The sequence below is a fragment of the Chiloscyllium plagiosum genome, unplaced genomic scaffold (assembly GCF_037043375.1).
Source record: "Chiloscyllium plagiosum isolate Xiang-an unplaced genomic scaffold, Cpla_swu_hap1 HiC_scaffold_12, whole genome shotgun sequence".
NCBI classification, from domain to species: Eukaryota; Metazoa; Chordata; class Chondrichthyes; order Orectolobiformes; family Hemiscylliidae; genus Chiloscyllium; species Chiloscyllium plagiosum.
This window is the reverse complement of record NW_028270150.1, coordinates 83,164,362-83,178,862: the sequence shown is the minus strand read 5'-3', so window position 1 is coordinate 83,178,862 and position 14,501 is coordinate 83,164,362. Positions and strand designations below refer to the sequence as shown.

The following is a 14,501-nucleotide window of genomic DNA, read 5'->3' as shown; positions in this document are numbered from 1 at the left end:
TTCTTGCAAACTGTTGGAAAACAGTGAAAATAACTGTTCTCCTAGAAACTGGCCATAGCACAGTGGAAAGTCCAGCTGTTCAGTAAGAGGAAGGAAAGAGGAAATGGTGTGAAAGGGCATTAGTGGCAGAGGATTCATGAATGGGGGAAGGAGATGTGCTTCTGTGGCCATAGATGTGCTTCCAGGATGATGTGTTGCCTCCTGAGTGCCAAGGTCGAGAATGTCATGTAAAAGCTGCAGGGCATTCTGAAGAGAGAGGGTGAACAGCTAGAAGTTGTGGTCTATGTTTAGAGTTATGAATAGGAAGAAAGAGAAAGTGAGATCTGTATACATTGGACAGGTTACATCTGAACACCTTTGCAGAAGGGTTTACCAATCAGCAATTTGGCATTTGGGCAAATATGAACAAGATTTGGAGGGGATTGGAATCTTGATGAATAGCTCAGAGGGGAGATCAGTTGAGATGGAATTGGATATTAAAACGTGATCAAGTGAGTCTGGAAGTCAGAGAAAATAGGCCTGTTAAGAAAGAATGAGTTTTACAAGGGTGAGTGGAATATATTTTAATGTAAGGAGCCTGAGGAATAAGATTGATACATTTAAGGGCATATAGAGGCATGTTGGCGGGGGGGGGGGTAATGATATCATAACTGTAGCTGAGACATGGCTCAAAGGTGGGCAGGATTAGCAGTTGTAGATTATAGGACATCCAGACAAAATAGAGGGAGAATAGGAGCTATTACAAAATTAATCAAATAATTAGTTATAGCAATAAAGATTTATGTTGTCATTTGATCCTTTAAGACATTCTATAGATAGAAGTGAAAACTCTCAAAAGAGGCAAACGGGGTTATGTCTTCACTGTAGACACCAAACAATCTGAGAGAAACAGAAGAACAAATATGTAACCAAATTTCAGAAATGTACAAGAATAATATGGCAGTAAATATAGTGTTTTACCTACCTAAATATTCACTGGGAGAGTTTGTGTGCGAGGTAGGGAAGGCACAAAATGGTTAAATTGGTTTCAGGAGAATATTTTACATAAACCACAGGGAAGGGGCAGTTCTAGACCAAATATTTGGAATTGAGCCTGGGCAGTTCAAGTGTATTCGTGGAGAACATTTTGGGAGTAGTGACCATAACCCATAGTTATGGAAAAAGATAAGAGTGGGCTGGATCAAAGGCTCTAAACTGAGGGAGGGCTGATTTTACTAAGATACAATTTTGGCCAAGTGGGCTAGAAGCAGCTGCTTGCAAATAAAGCTGTCACAACTGTGGGAGTCATTCAAGAAGCAAACAGTGAGTCTGGAACAAATATGTTCCTGTAAAGGTTGAATCAAGACTGGAGAACCCTGAATGCCAAGGGGTTTAATGGTTAGGATTAAGAAAAAGAGAAGCTCATGGCAGACACTAAGGACTATATGGCAGTGTGTAGAGAAGTTTAAAAAGTGCAGGAGGGAACATAAAGGAAATTATGTGCGATTAAGATGGCAGATGGGATATTTATTAGTTGAGGCATAGGATACAAGAGCAATGAAGGTTATGTTGAAACTGTAAAAACGTGAGTTAAGCCACAACTGGAGTTCTACATGCAATTCAGGTCACCAAGTTACAGTTTGACGGATGGTGCAGAGGAGATATACCAGGAATGTGCCTGGGCTAGAGGGTCTGAAATAAAGAAAGATTCAATAGACTGGGATTGTTTTCCTTGGAGCAGTGAAGGATGAGAAGGGAACCTGATTGAGATGTCCAAGATTTTGAGGGGCATAGATGGGGTGGATAGGTGCTTATTCCATTAGAGGCATAGATTTAAGGTTAAAGGCAGAAGGCTAAGGGGAGATTGAAAATGTTTTCACCCAGAATATAATGGGAGTTTTGACCACACTGCCTGAAAGAGTGGTTACGTTTGAGGGATTTGCGCAGTATTTAGATATTTAGACATTCAAATGCATTGCCATAGCATCTAGGGCTATGGGCCAAAAGCTGGAAATTGGATCAGTGTAGTCAGCGCTTTGTTGAGCAGCGTGGGCACAGTAGATCAAATGGCCTCCTGCCAACTTCTGAATCTGAGCCAGTGATAGTTTAAAATAGTTACCTGTCAGTCTACTTGAGCTCGCCATCTGATTATTCTAGGCTGATCTTCTTTGACCTCAGTACTTCTGAGGTATTATTTGCTGTAAATGGTGTTACAAGCTGTAACTTTTTAGCTGTAACTCAGTAAATAAAAGAGGGAGAGAAACCAGCAGCTACAGGTCAGTTAACCTGACATCTATTATGATGCTAAAATTTGTTATTGAGGAAGACCTCATCGCACACTTAGAAAGAATAGTATGGTCAGAATAAGTCGTCATAAGCTAGGACAAATGTTCGGCACAACATCATGGGCCGAAGGGCCTGTTCTGTGCTGTATTGTTCTATGTTCTATGCTTTACAAAAGGGAAATCTTGTTCTAAAAGTTTTCTTTTGAGTAGACAAAGAGGAGCTATTGGGTGTAATGTAATCAAATTTCCAAAATTTTATGTATTGTCACATGGAGGGATCAAATTTGGTATAGTATGTTAATATAGATAGAGGATTGGTTAACAGACGGAAACCAGAGACGTGGGGTGAAGTAAGCATTTTCTAGTCGAAAGGCTGAGTGTACCACGATATGCTGAGGCTTCAGAAATTTGTAGCCATTGGTAATACCTTAGTTAAAGACAATAAAGTATCTATGTTTGCTGATACAAATCTGTGTGGAAATGCTAGCTTCAAGGAGGGTATAAATAGGTTACAAACAGAGGTAAATTAATTGCGCAACAAGATAGCAGAGCCATAGAGCTGTACAGCACCGAAACAGACCCTTCAGTCCAGCTTGTCTATGCTTACCAGATATCCTAAATTAATCTAGTCCAATTTGCCAACATTTGGCCCATATCCCCCTAAACCTTTCCTATTCGTGTGCCCATCCTGATGCCTTTTAAATGTTGTAATTTTACCAGCCTCTTCCACTTGCTCTGGCAGCTCATTCCATTTGTGCACCATCCTCTGGGGGGGGGGATAAAAGTTGCTCCTCGGCTCCTTTTAAATCTTGCCCCTCTCATATTAAACCTATGTCCTCTAGTTTTGGACTCCCCCACTCTGGGGAAAGACTTTGTCTACTCACCCTATTCACCCCCCTAATGATTTTATAAATCTCTAAGGTCACCTCTCAGCCTCTGCTCCAGGGAAAATAGCCCCTGCCTATTCAGCCTCTCTAATAAGCTCAAACCCTCCAATCCTGGCAACATGCTTGGTAAATCTTTTCTGCACCCTTGCAAGTTGCACAGCATCCTTTCAGGGAGACCAGAATTGCATGTACTATTCCAAAAGTGGCCTAACCAATGTCCTGTACAGCCACATGACTTCCCAACTCCAATAGTCTATGCACTGATCAATAAAACGGCACTATCCTGTCTACCTGTGACTTGACTTTCAAGGAACTAACAACCTGCACTCCAAGATCTCTGTTCAGCAACACTCCCCAGGACCCTACCATTAAGTGTGTAAGTCCCGCTCTGATTTCTTTCCAAAATGTAGTACCTCGCATTTATTTAATTAGACTCCATCTGCCACTCCTTGGCACATTGGCCCATCTTATCAAGATCCCCTTGTACTATGAGGTAGCCTTTGCTGTCCATGACACCTTTAAATTTTGGTGTCATCTGCAAACTTAATAATCAAACCTATGTTCACATTCAAATCTTTTATATAAATGACAAAAACCAGTGGATCTAGCACCAATTCTTGTGGCACACTGTTGGTCACGTGCCTCTAGTCTGAAAAGCAACCTTGCACCACCGCTCTGCCTTCTACCTTTTTGAACCAATTCTGTATCTACATGAGTAATTCTCCCTGTACTCCATGTGATCTAACCTTGTTGACCAGTCTTCCATGAGGGATTTTGTCGAACGCTTTACTGAAATCCATATAGATCACTACCACCACTCTGCCCTCATCAATTCTGTTTCTTCAAAAATGTCAGTCAAGTTTGTGAAACATGATTTCCCATGTACAAAGCCATGTTGACTATCCCTAATCATTGCTTTCCTTTCCAAATACATGTAAACCCTGTCCCTCAGGATTCCCTCCAATAGCTTACCCACCTTTGATGTCAGGCCTCACCAGTCTATAGTTCCCTGTCTTTTCCTTACCACCTTTCTTAAATAGTGGCACCACATTAACCAGCCTCCGGCAGCTCATCTGTAGCTATCGATGATGATACAAATATTTCCGCAAGGGGCCCAACAATTGCTTACCAACTTCACACAGAGTTCTTGGATACACCAGGTCAGGTCCTGGATATTTATTCACCTTTTTGTGTTTTAAAATGTCCAGTGCCACCATGTCTGAAATACGGACATTGTTCAAAGATGTTGTTATTTACTTCCCCATGTTCTCTATCTTCCTTCTCCACAGTTGGCACTGATGCAAAAAACATATGTAACTTTGTTGATCTGTAAGGGGCCCTATTCTCTCCTTAATTACCCTTTTATCCTTAATGTATTTTATCCTTAATGGATTCTCCTTAACCCTTTTTTTTGCCAAAACTATCTTCTGTCCCTGTTTTGCCCTCCTGATTTCCCCCTCAAGTATATGCCTACTGACTGTATACTTTTTTAGGCATTCACTCTATCTCTGCTATTTATACCTGACATGGAATGTGCTTTCTTCTAGTTCGTGACCAAAAGCTCTTTCTCTGGTTATCCAGTATTCCCTACATAGAACATAGAACATAGAAGAATACAGCGCAGTACAGGCCCTTTGGCCCTCGATGTTGCGCAGATCCAAGCCCACCTAACCTATACTAACCCACTATCCTCCATATACCTATCCAATGCCCACTTAAATGCCCATAAAGAGGGAGAGTCCACCACTGCTACTGGCAGGGCATTCCATGAACTTACGACTCGCTGAGTGAAGAACCTACCCCTAACTTCAGTCCTATATCTACCCCCCCTTAATTTAAAGCTATGCCCCCTTGTAAAACCCGACTCCATACGCGGGAAAAGGTTCACACTGTCAACCCTATCTAACCCCCTAATCATCTTGTACACCTCAATCAAGTCACCCCTAAACCTTCTTTTCTCTAATGAAAACAGCCCCAAGTGTCTCAGTCTTTCCTCATACGATCTTCCTTCCATACCAGGCAACATCCTGGTAAACCTCTGCACCCGTTCCAGTGCCTCCACATCCTTCCTATAGTATGACGACCAAAACTGCACACAATATTCCAGATGCGGCCGCACCAGAGTCTTATACAACTGCATCATGACCTCAGGACTCCGGAACTCAATTCCTCTACCAATAAAAGCCAGTACGCCATATGCCTTCCTCACCGCACTATTTACCTGGGTGGCAACTTTCAGAGATCTGTGTACATGGACACCAAGATCCCTCTGCTCATCCACACTACCAAGTATCCGACCATTAGCCCAGTACCCCATCTTTTTGTTATTCTTCCCAAAGTGAATCACCTCACACTTAGCTACACTGAATTCCATTTGCCACCTTTCTGCCCAGCTCTGCAGCTTCTCTATATCCTGCTGTAACCTGCCACATCCTTCCTCACTGTCAACAACTCCTCCGACTTTCGTATCATCCGCAAACTTGCTCACCCAACCTTCTAACCCCTCTTCCAGGTCATTTATAAAAATGACAAACAGCAATGGTCCCAAAACAGATCCTTGCGGAACACCGCTAGTGACGGCACTCCATGAAGAAACTTTGCCATCAACTACTACCCTCTGTCTTCTTCCATCCAGCCAATTCCTAATCCAAACCTCCAACTCACCCTCAATGCCATATCTCCGTATTTTCTGCAGTAGCCTACCATGGGGAACCTTATCAAACGCCGTACTAAAATCCATATATACCACATCTACCGCTTTCCCCTCATCAACCTCCTTCGTCACCTTTTCAAAGAATTATGTACCAGCTTTGACTTTCACTGGAACAGGAACAGTGTTTCTGATCTCTTGTTATCTCCTTTTTGAAGGGTTAACATTTTCCAGCTGTGTTTTTACCTGCAAACATCTGCCCCCAATCAACTTTTGAAAGTTTTTGCCTAATACCATTAAAATTGTCCTGCCTTCAATTTCAACATTCAGATCCAGTCTTTTCTTTTCCATCGTTATTTTAAAACTAATGAAATTATAGTTTCTGGTTCAAAATGCTTCCCCAATGACCGCTCGGTCACCTGCCTTGCCTGATTTCCCAGGAATAGGTCAAGCTTTGCACTTTGTCTAGTAGGTGCATCCACATACAGAATCAGAAAATTGTATGATATTGGGAAATGGTTGTAGGAGTAGCAAAGCATTTTTAAAATTGTGAAATTTTATATGTTCAAAATTTTATATGTTGTATTACAGAATTAGCATGCATGTACAGCATGCATTGGGGAAGGAGATAACATGTTGACCTTTATACCAAAGGTACTTGGAGTGCAAGAATGAAAAGTCTTGCTACAAATGTACAGGATTTGTGATTGCATCTCTTGAACCGTTTGCAATTCTGGTTTCCATATTTAAGGAAGGGCTTGTTGCCATTAGAGGCAATACAGCGAAGGGTCACTAGATGTGAGGGTTGTTTTCTGATAAGAGGCTGAGTAAGGTTAAAATAGATTCCCTACAGTATGGAAACAGGCCCTTTGGCCCAACAAGTCTACACCGACTATCTGAAAAGTAACCCACCCAGACCCATTCCCCTATACTTACCCCTGACTAATGCACCTATCACTATGAGCAATTTAGCATGGCCAATTCACCTGACTTGCACATCTTTGGATTGTGGGAGGAAACCGGAGCACCCGGAGGTAACCCATGCAGACACAGGGAGAATGTGCAAACTCCACACAGACAGCCACCCCCACGGTAAATTGGGCTGTACTCTCTGGAGCTGAAGGCTAAGCACCATTCATTTTGAAGCAAAATGAAAATTCTTTTTCATTCAAAGGGTTGTGAATAGTTGGAATTTGCTACCCCACATGGATGTGTCATAACTGAGTTTAATTGATGCCAAGATGTTTGATGGGGAAATAGTGGGAAAACTGAATGATCAGCAATGTTTCAAGCTATGCTGTATTTCAAAATTATACTCTAAAGATCATGTGTGTCACACTTATTTCTAATTCATAGTCATAGAGTCATAATTCCTTCAGTTTGTTTGAGTATTTGAGTAATATTCTGTGTACATCTTTGGTTTCCAGTTTGAGATGCTTACAGGTACCTTGCCCTTTCAAGGGAAGGATAGAAAGGAAACTATGACGATGATCCTGAAGTAAGTAACAAAATATTGTGTATTTCGTTTCAATGAATGGTGTTTTTTAAATGCTAATGAAATTATTCAAAACATTTTATTCTGAAATGTTTGTTTGTATTTATTCTTACAGAGCAAAATTGGGAATGCCACAGTTTTTAAGTCCTGACTCCCAAAGTCTCTTGCGCATGCTTTTCAAACGCAACCCTGGAAACAGGCTAGGTATTTTTGCTTTTCCTTAGTGATAATTCAACATTGTGCAGCTATTCTAAGATGATACCTTTATCTATATTTTTCAATGCACCTATTTCCCTCATATGGTTTAAAGCCATACTGTTTAAGATCAAAATGTGGGTTGTGCAAATCAAGATTTGGCTTTTGTAGAGTTATAGCACAAAAGGAGACAATTTGTCCATGAAGATTGAGTTGCTGTCCATCTTCTATTCTTCTCATTGTTGTACTACAGAATTCTGCTTTTTAAATAGAAATCCAATTCCCTTTTGAAAGTTACTAATAGAGTTATAGAGATGTACAGCATGGAAACAGACCCTTTGGTCCAACTCGTCCATGCCGACCAGATATCCTAACCTAATCTAGTCCCATTTGCCAACATTTGGCCCATGTCCATCTAAACGCTTCGGCTTCATATACGCGTCCAGCTGCCTTTTAGATGTTGTAATTGTACAAGCCTCCACCACTTCCTTTAGCAGCTCATTCCATACTCTGATGAAAAAGCTGCCCCTTAGGTCCCTTTTTATATCTTTTTCCCCTCTCACCCTAAACCTATGCCCTCTAGTTCTGGACTCCCCCAACCCAGCGAAAACACTTTGTCTATTTATCGTATCCATGCCCCTCATGATTTTATAAACCTCTATAAGGTCACCACTCTGTCTCTGATGCTCCAGGGAAAACAGCCCCAGCCTATTCAGCCTCTCCCTATAGGTCAAACCCTCCAAACCTGGCAACATCCTTGTAAATCTTTTCTGAACCTTTTCAAGTTTCACAACATCCTTCCGATGGGAAGGAGACCAGAACTGCATGCAGTATTCCAAACGTGGCCCAAACAATGTCCTGCACAGTCAAAACATGACCTCCCAACTCCTGTACTCCATGCACTTTCCAATAAAGGAAAGTGTACGAAACGCCTTCTCCACTATCTATCTGCAACTCTACTTTCAAGGAACTATGAATGTGCACTCCTTAGGGCTCTTTGTTCAGCAGCACTCCCTAGGACCTTACCATTAAGTGTATAAGTCCTGCTAAGATTTACTTTCCCAAAATGCAGCACCTTGTATTTATCTAAATTAAACTCCATCTGCCACTCCTCAGCCCATTTGCTATCTGATAAAGATCCCATTGTAATCTGAGGTAACCTTCTTTGCTGTCTGCTACACCTTCAATTTTGATGTCATCTGCAAACTTCCTAACTATACCTCTTATGCTCACATCCAAATCATTTATATAAATGATGAAAAGCAGTGGACCCAGCACCGATCCTTGCGGCATTCCACTAGTCACAGGCCTCCAGTCTGAAAAACAAACCTCTACCACCACCCTCTGTCTTCTACCTTTGAGCCAGTTCTGTATCCAAATGGCTAGCTCTCCCTGTATTCCGTGAGATCTAACCTTGCTAACCAATCTCCCATGGGGGAGCCTTGTCAAACGCCTCACTGAAGTCCATACAGATCATGTCTTACACTCTCTCTTCCCTCATCAATCCCCTTAGTTACTAGTTCAAAAAACTCAAGTTTGTGAGACATGATTTCCCATGCACAAAGCCATGTTGTCTTTCCAAATACATGTACATCCTGTCCCTTAGGATTTCCTCCAACAACTTGCCCGCCACAGATGTCAGACTCACCAGTCTGTAGTTCCCTGGCTTTTCCTTACCACCTTCCTTTAAATAGTGGCACCATGTTAGACTTCCTTCAGTCTTCTGGTACCTCACCTGTGACTATCTCAGCAACGGGCCCAGCAATCACTTCCCTAGCTTCCCACAGAGTTCTAGGGTACACCTGATCAGATCATGGGGATTTATCCACTTTTATGCATATCAAGACATCCAGCACTCCCTCTGTGTAATATGCACATTTTTCAAGATGGCACCATCTATTTCCCCACATTCTATATCTTCCATGTCCTTCTCCATAATAAACACTGATGCAAAATAGTTACTTAGTATCTCCCCCATCTCCTGCAGCTCCATACATTGGCTGCCTTGCTGATCTTTGAGGGGCCCTATTCTCTCCCTGGTTACCCTTTTGTCCTGAACGTATTTAAAAAAAACCTTTGGATTCTCCTTAACCCTATTTGCCAAAGCTATGTCATGTCCCCTTTCTGCCCTCCTGATTTCCCTGTTAAGTTTAGTGCATTCCACATCATAAGTCACTCTGCAAATTGTAATGTTCTCTCCCAGACATTTTGCCTTTTTCCATAAATCTGTGTTCCCTGGTTACCCATTCTCCTGGCAGTGGAAACCATTTCTCCTTATTGACAATTTCAAACTGGTTCACCTGGAAATATGTTGGAAACCAAATCCATAAATAATTTTAGATGGTTGAAGAGTCTCCAGGATTACAGACATGAGGGATGTGGTACCAAACAACTTGTTGTTCAAATAAACTACACTGCAGTGATGAGCCATATGGCTTCATTCTGTGCTGTAATCTTCCATAAGTCTATATTCTGTATTCCTAAGCATTAGGAATGAAGATTTTGTGTTCAAGCAACTAGTCTGAATTGAAGACAACTAATTTAAGATGTGCTCTTTGCTGAACCCTTCCTATTATTCATTTATTTTCTGAACACTCATGACAGTGAGCAAGAAGAGCATTCATGTGATTTCATTAATTGATCAGTGGTGCGACAAATGATGGTACCACTGAGGAATGATGAATATTTGTCTGAATACAAATGAGCCATTTTCTTTGTAATTTTTTTCAAATGAAAATTTTCCACTGTACTGTCATAAAGGATTGGAGCTCCACAGTGATGAGTTGAGAGGTTACGAGTAAACCATACACTTCTATTGCTTTGCTAGGAGCTGGTCCAGATGGTGTTGAAGAAATTAAAAGACATTCTTTTTTTTCTACCATTGATTGGAATGTGAGTATTGTTTTTATGCAATTTTTTAAACTGTATTTTTAGTCATAATTTTAAATCATTTGAATGTTCTTGTTTTCCTTTTTAATGTCATTTATTTTGTATGCCCAATTGCATTTTTCCAAATAAACAAATTTAGGTGCATTTATGGAACTGTTGAGAAGTTTTCTGATACTTGGAGTAAGCTATCTGTACTTCCTCTACCATATTCTCTGACAGAACAGTTTGGAAAGGGACCTTTTCAAACTCTAAATATTAATCTAATTTTGGAATTTTCATTTTCTTTTGATTCTTTGAAAAATTACTCATTACACAGTTCGTATTGGCATATATACATATATTTACTGCTTATTTCAGAAATTGTGCAGAAGAGAGATTATGCCACCTTTCAAACCTGCAATTGGTAGACCAGAGGATACTTTCTATTTTGATCCAGAGTTTACAGCAAAAACACCAAAAGGTAACTATTTGTGAAAACTCATAAATCTTCAGTATTAATCATTAGCAATATTTGGCTCTCTGTTCCACTGGCACTTCAAAGTAACAGTGCATGACACTCAATGCGATGTGACTGCATGATGAAACTAGCTGCTACTTTGTCTCACTGCTTTTTTAAAATTTGCATGTGATGTTGGGGACAAGGTTAGGGGTGTAATTCAATCTGTGATCGGTAACCAACTGAAGATCCACACCTTTTGAAGCTCCGCTTGATTGGTGATTGTAAATAGCTGCAGCATGTGAAATGTGATCTGCATGCAATTTTAGTTGCATTTGTGTGAAAATGATCCTGATGAGGTTTTATTGTTGATTTTATTGTTTAGATTCCCCTGGTGTTCCACCCAGTGCCAATGCTCATCAGCTCTTCCGTGGATTCAGCTTTGTGGCTGTTGCCTCTGAGGAAGAGCCCCAGCCGATGCAGACAGCTCCACATCCAATTGTACAAGTAAAAACTGTTTGATGTTTTCCACCAGTAATCCATTGAAAGCTGATACCACAATTCTTTCTTTTCAGACATGTTGTGTCACATTTAATGTTCGATGAATATTGGTAAATCCATTTCTGTCCTAATTGTTGCTGTATATTGGATTCTTTGGGAATTACTTTGTGATGCAATATTATTGGATTCTCTGAATCATGGTATAAATGCAGTCTCAAAAAGCAGGCCATTCGCACAAAATGCCCATGTTTTCATATATTTGCTACAGGGCATATGCAGTATATCAAATTCGGTGACCGAGAATTAATTTCTATGTTTCATTCAGCAACACACTTTTTTATTTGGTCTTTTTAAAACTATCATTTGTCATTGAAAAATTATTGCTCTGCTTCAGAAAAGGTGTAGATCCTCTGAAGATCCTCAGAAAAATATCGCCTGAGATATCCTGTGGGCTTTAACAACAACCCACCAGGTTAATCACAGAACATTTAGCTGTTCTAAATTTACTCTCTGCCTTCTGTTCACTTAGCCGTACACTATGATAGCAGATTAAATAGTCAAAATAGAACCTGATAATGTATTGATTCTTTAACCTTCAAGGATGATGTTGAGGGCACCGGATTCAGCATGGAAGGCAAGAAGCCTGTATGTTGGTTTTCAATTTGCCTTTCATTACTTGATTTTATAACAACAAATTAGAAACTGGACATTGAAAGTGAAGTTTATCTGAGCTGTGCTGTACTTCATTAAAATACTTAACATTGAAAGCCAAACATATAATGCTTATTTTCTAAAACCAGAGTAGTTACTTCTGTTAATAATACATTTAGTAACACCAGATTGCATCCTTTCAGGCTTTTCAGACCTTTGAGCCTGTTCTGTTATTGGTAAGATCATAGCTGATCTGTCACCATCTATTCTAGATTTTGTTTTGTCTATTCCCTTAGTACAACTTCTTATGAAACAATATTTTATCTAGCTGTGCCTTAACTTTCGATGACCCTGCCTCCACTGCTCGAGGGGAATTCCAGACTTAGGACTGTTGGGGGAAAAATAAATCCTTATTCTCTGCTTTAAATGGGCGATACCTTAGCTTAAAGCTATCTCCTTGTTCTATTCCTTCCCCTCAGGATCTTCAGTGTTGCAATAAGACTACCTGTCATTCTTCTTAACTCCAATGAATATGAGCCCTGTTTGGCCTTGATTCATAATGTAATCCCACCATCTCTAGAATCATCAAATTAACCTTTCCTGTGGATGTAGGTTTGCTTGCTGAGCGGGAAGGTTTGTTTTCAGACATTTTGTCACCATGCTAGGTAACATCAGTGAGCCTCCAGATGAAGCATTGATGGCATGGCCCACTTTCTACTTGTGTTAAGGTTTCCTTGGGTTGGTGATGTCATTTCCAGTTCTTTTTCTCAGGAGGTGGTAAATGGGATCCAAGTCCATGTGTTTGATGGTAGAGTTCTGGTTGGAATGCTGTGCCTCTCTAAATTCTCGTGAGTGTCTCTGTTTGACTTGACCTAGGATGGATGTGTTGTCCCTGTCAAACCGGTGTCCTTCCTCATCTGTATGTAAGGATACTAGTGAGAGTAGGACATGTCTTTTTGTGGCTAGTTGATCATGTATCCTGGTGGCTAGTTTTTTTCTGCCTGATTGTCCAATGTAGTGGCCAAACACATCCGAGAGGCATGGCATTCCAACCAGAACTCTTATCACCAAAAACATTGACTTGGATCCCACTTACCACCCCCCTGAGAAAAAGAGCAGGAAATGATATCACCGCAATAAATGGCATCACCAATCCAAAGAAACCTAAACACACAAACAGAAAGCGGGCCGTGCCACCAGTGCTTCTTCCGGATGCTCACTGATGCTTTTACCTAGAATGGTGATTAAACATCTGAAAACAAATCTTCCAGCTCAGCGAACAAACCTATATCCAGAATCTCAACCTGAGCTGCAAATCTTCTTGCAACTCACGATCCTTTCCTACGCTGCTTTTGAATGCAAATTTTGTCCTTTTCATAAGTAGGACTACTAAAACTACACGGTACTCCAGATGTAATCTCACTAACTCCTTGTCCAACTGTCGCGAAACTTCACTACTTTTTATATTGCTTCCCATGCAAACATGAGTACAACTCATCTTCTGCTCTTGTATATTGTAGTACCTTTTGAGATTTATTTACCAGGATGGTACTGCAGTGTTGTTTCATTCAATCAAAGTGAGACTGAAGTGGTTTATACAGTTAATTAATGTTTAAAATGTATTTGCTGAGCCAGTTAACTTTGCAAGCTATGATTTGTCATTTACCCAGTTCCATTATAAATGTGATTTAGCTTTTAATTAGAGCAAAATGTATCGACCAGGTTCTTTTATGTTCTACTGTGCAACTTACTTGTAAAGGTACATTTCCATTTAAAAATGTGCTTTATTGCCATGCTGCAAACCTTTTGAGTACTACTTTCTTGTCCATGGGTAGCTTGCATTTAAAATGTTCCTGAATTTTCAGATGTGAATGATCTGTTTATTTCAATTTCTAGTACATTCTAGATTGGTAACGGGTATACCTTGGAGTGAACATTTCTCTCCTCCACTGACCCGTTTACTGTCTCTGCATAGGTCCCAATCCATTTTGCAATGGTCCATTTCTGCATTTCCCCACCAGATGATAATATTTCAGTAAACTTTTTTGCTCTCCTCGTAGTCCATTCTAACATAGCAAATTCATCTTTCCTGTTGTCCCATTTACCAATTAATCTTTTTTTCACTCTTACCTTCTCATCTCATAATCTTGAATACTAGCTTTTCCTTCCTGACACACATGCATTCCTACTTTAAGGAGAGTAGATGAAATGAGAAAGGAATTTATGATTTACATGGCTTAAATATCTGTATTCAGATGATAAACAATTTTTAAAAAACATTTTTTAACCTAACAATAAAACTAATCTTAATCTATTATCCATTAATCTTAGCAGTTTCAATTAACCTGCAGTTTCCAGATGTATGGGGCTATCTTACTAGAGAGGCTTTCATTGGCCAATCTCTACGTTTACTCTTTTTCTTATTGCTCATCTCTAATTCCCCTTGAGAAGAGTGGTAATCTTTGTGGTTCAAGTCATGTACTAGGACCACAGCAGCCCATGTGGTGTAGGTGCACCCACAGAGTTGTTTAGA

General features: G+C 40.3%; 1 protein-coding gene across 6 annotated transcripts in view; it reads left to right on the top strand.

The window, feature by feature from the left end:
* The window catches only part of LOC122554978 (ribosomal protein S6 kinase alpha-3), a 127,048-nt gene that overhangs the window by 95,332 nt on the left and 17,215 nt on the right, over window positions 1-14,501 (top strand). For 5 of the 6 annotated variants that reach the window (XM_043700467.2, XM_043700466.2, XM_043700463.2 and 2 more), the window contains 5 exons: window positions 7,229-7,299; window positions 7,412-7,500; window positions 10,319-10,383; window positions 10,738-10,840; window positions 11,202-11,323. In XM_043700467.2, coding sequence (XP_043556402.1) covers window positions 7,229-7,299; window positions 7,412-7,500; window positions 10,319-10,383; window positions 10,738-10,840; window positions 11,202-11,323 — 450 coding nt within the window. The remainder of the gene's footprint in view (window positions 1-7,228; window positions 7,300-7,411; window positions 7,501-10,318; window positions 10,384-10,737; window positions 10,841-11,201; window positions 11,324-14,501) is intronic. The other variant, XM_043700465.2, reaches the window with a different exon arrangement.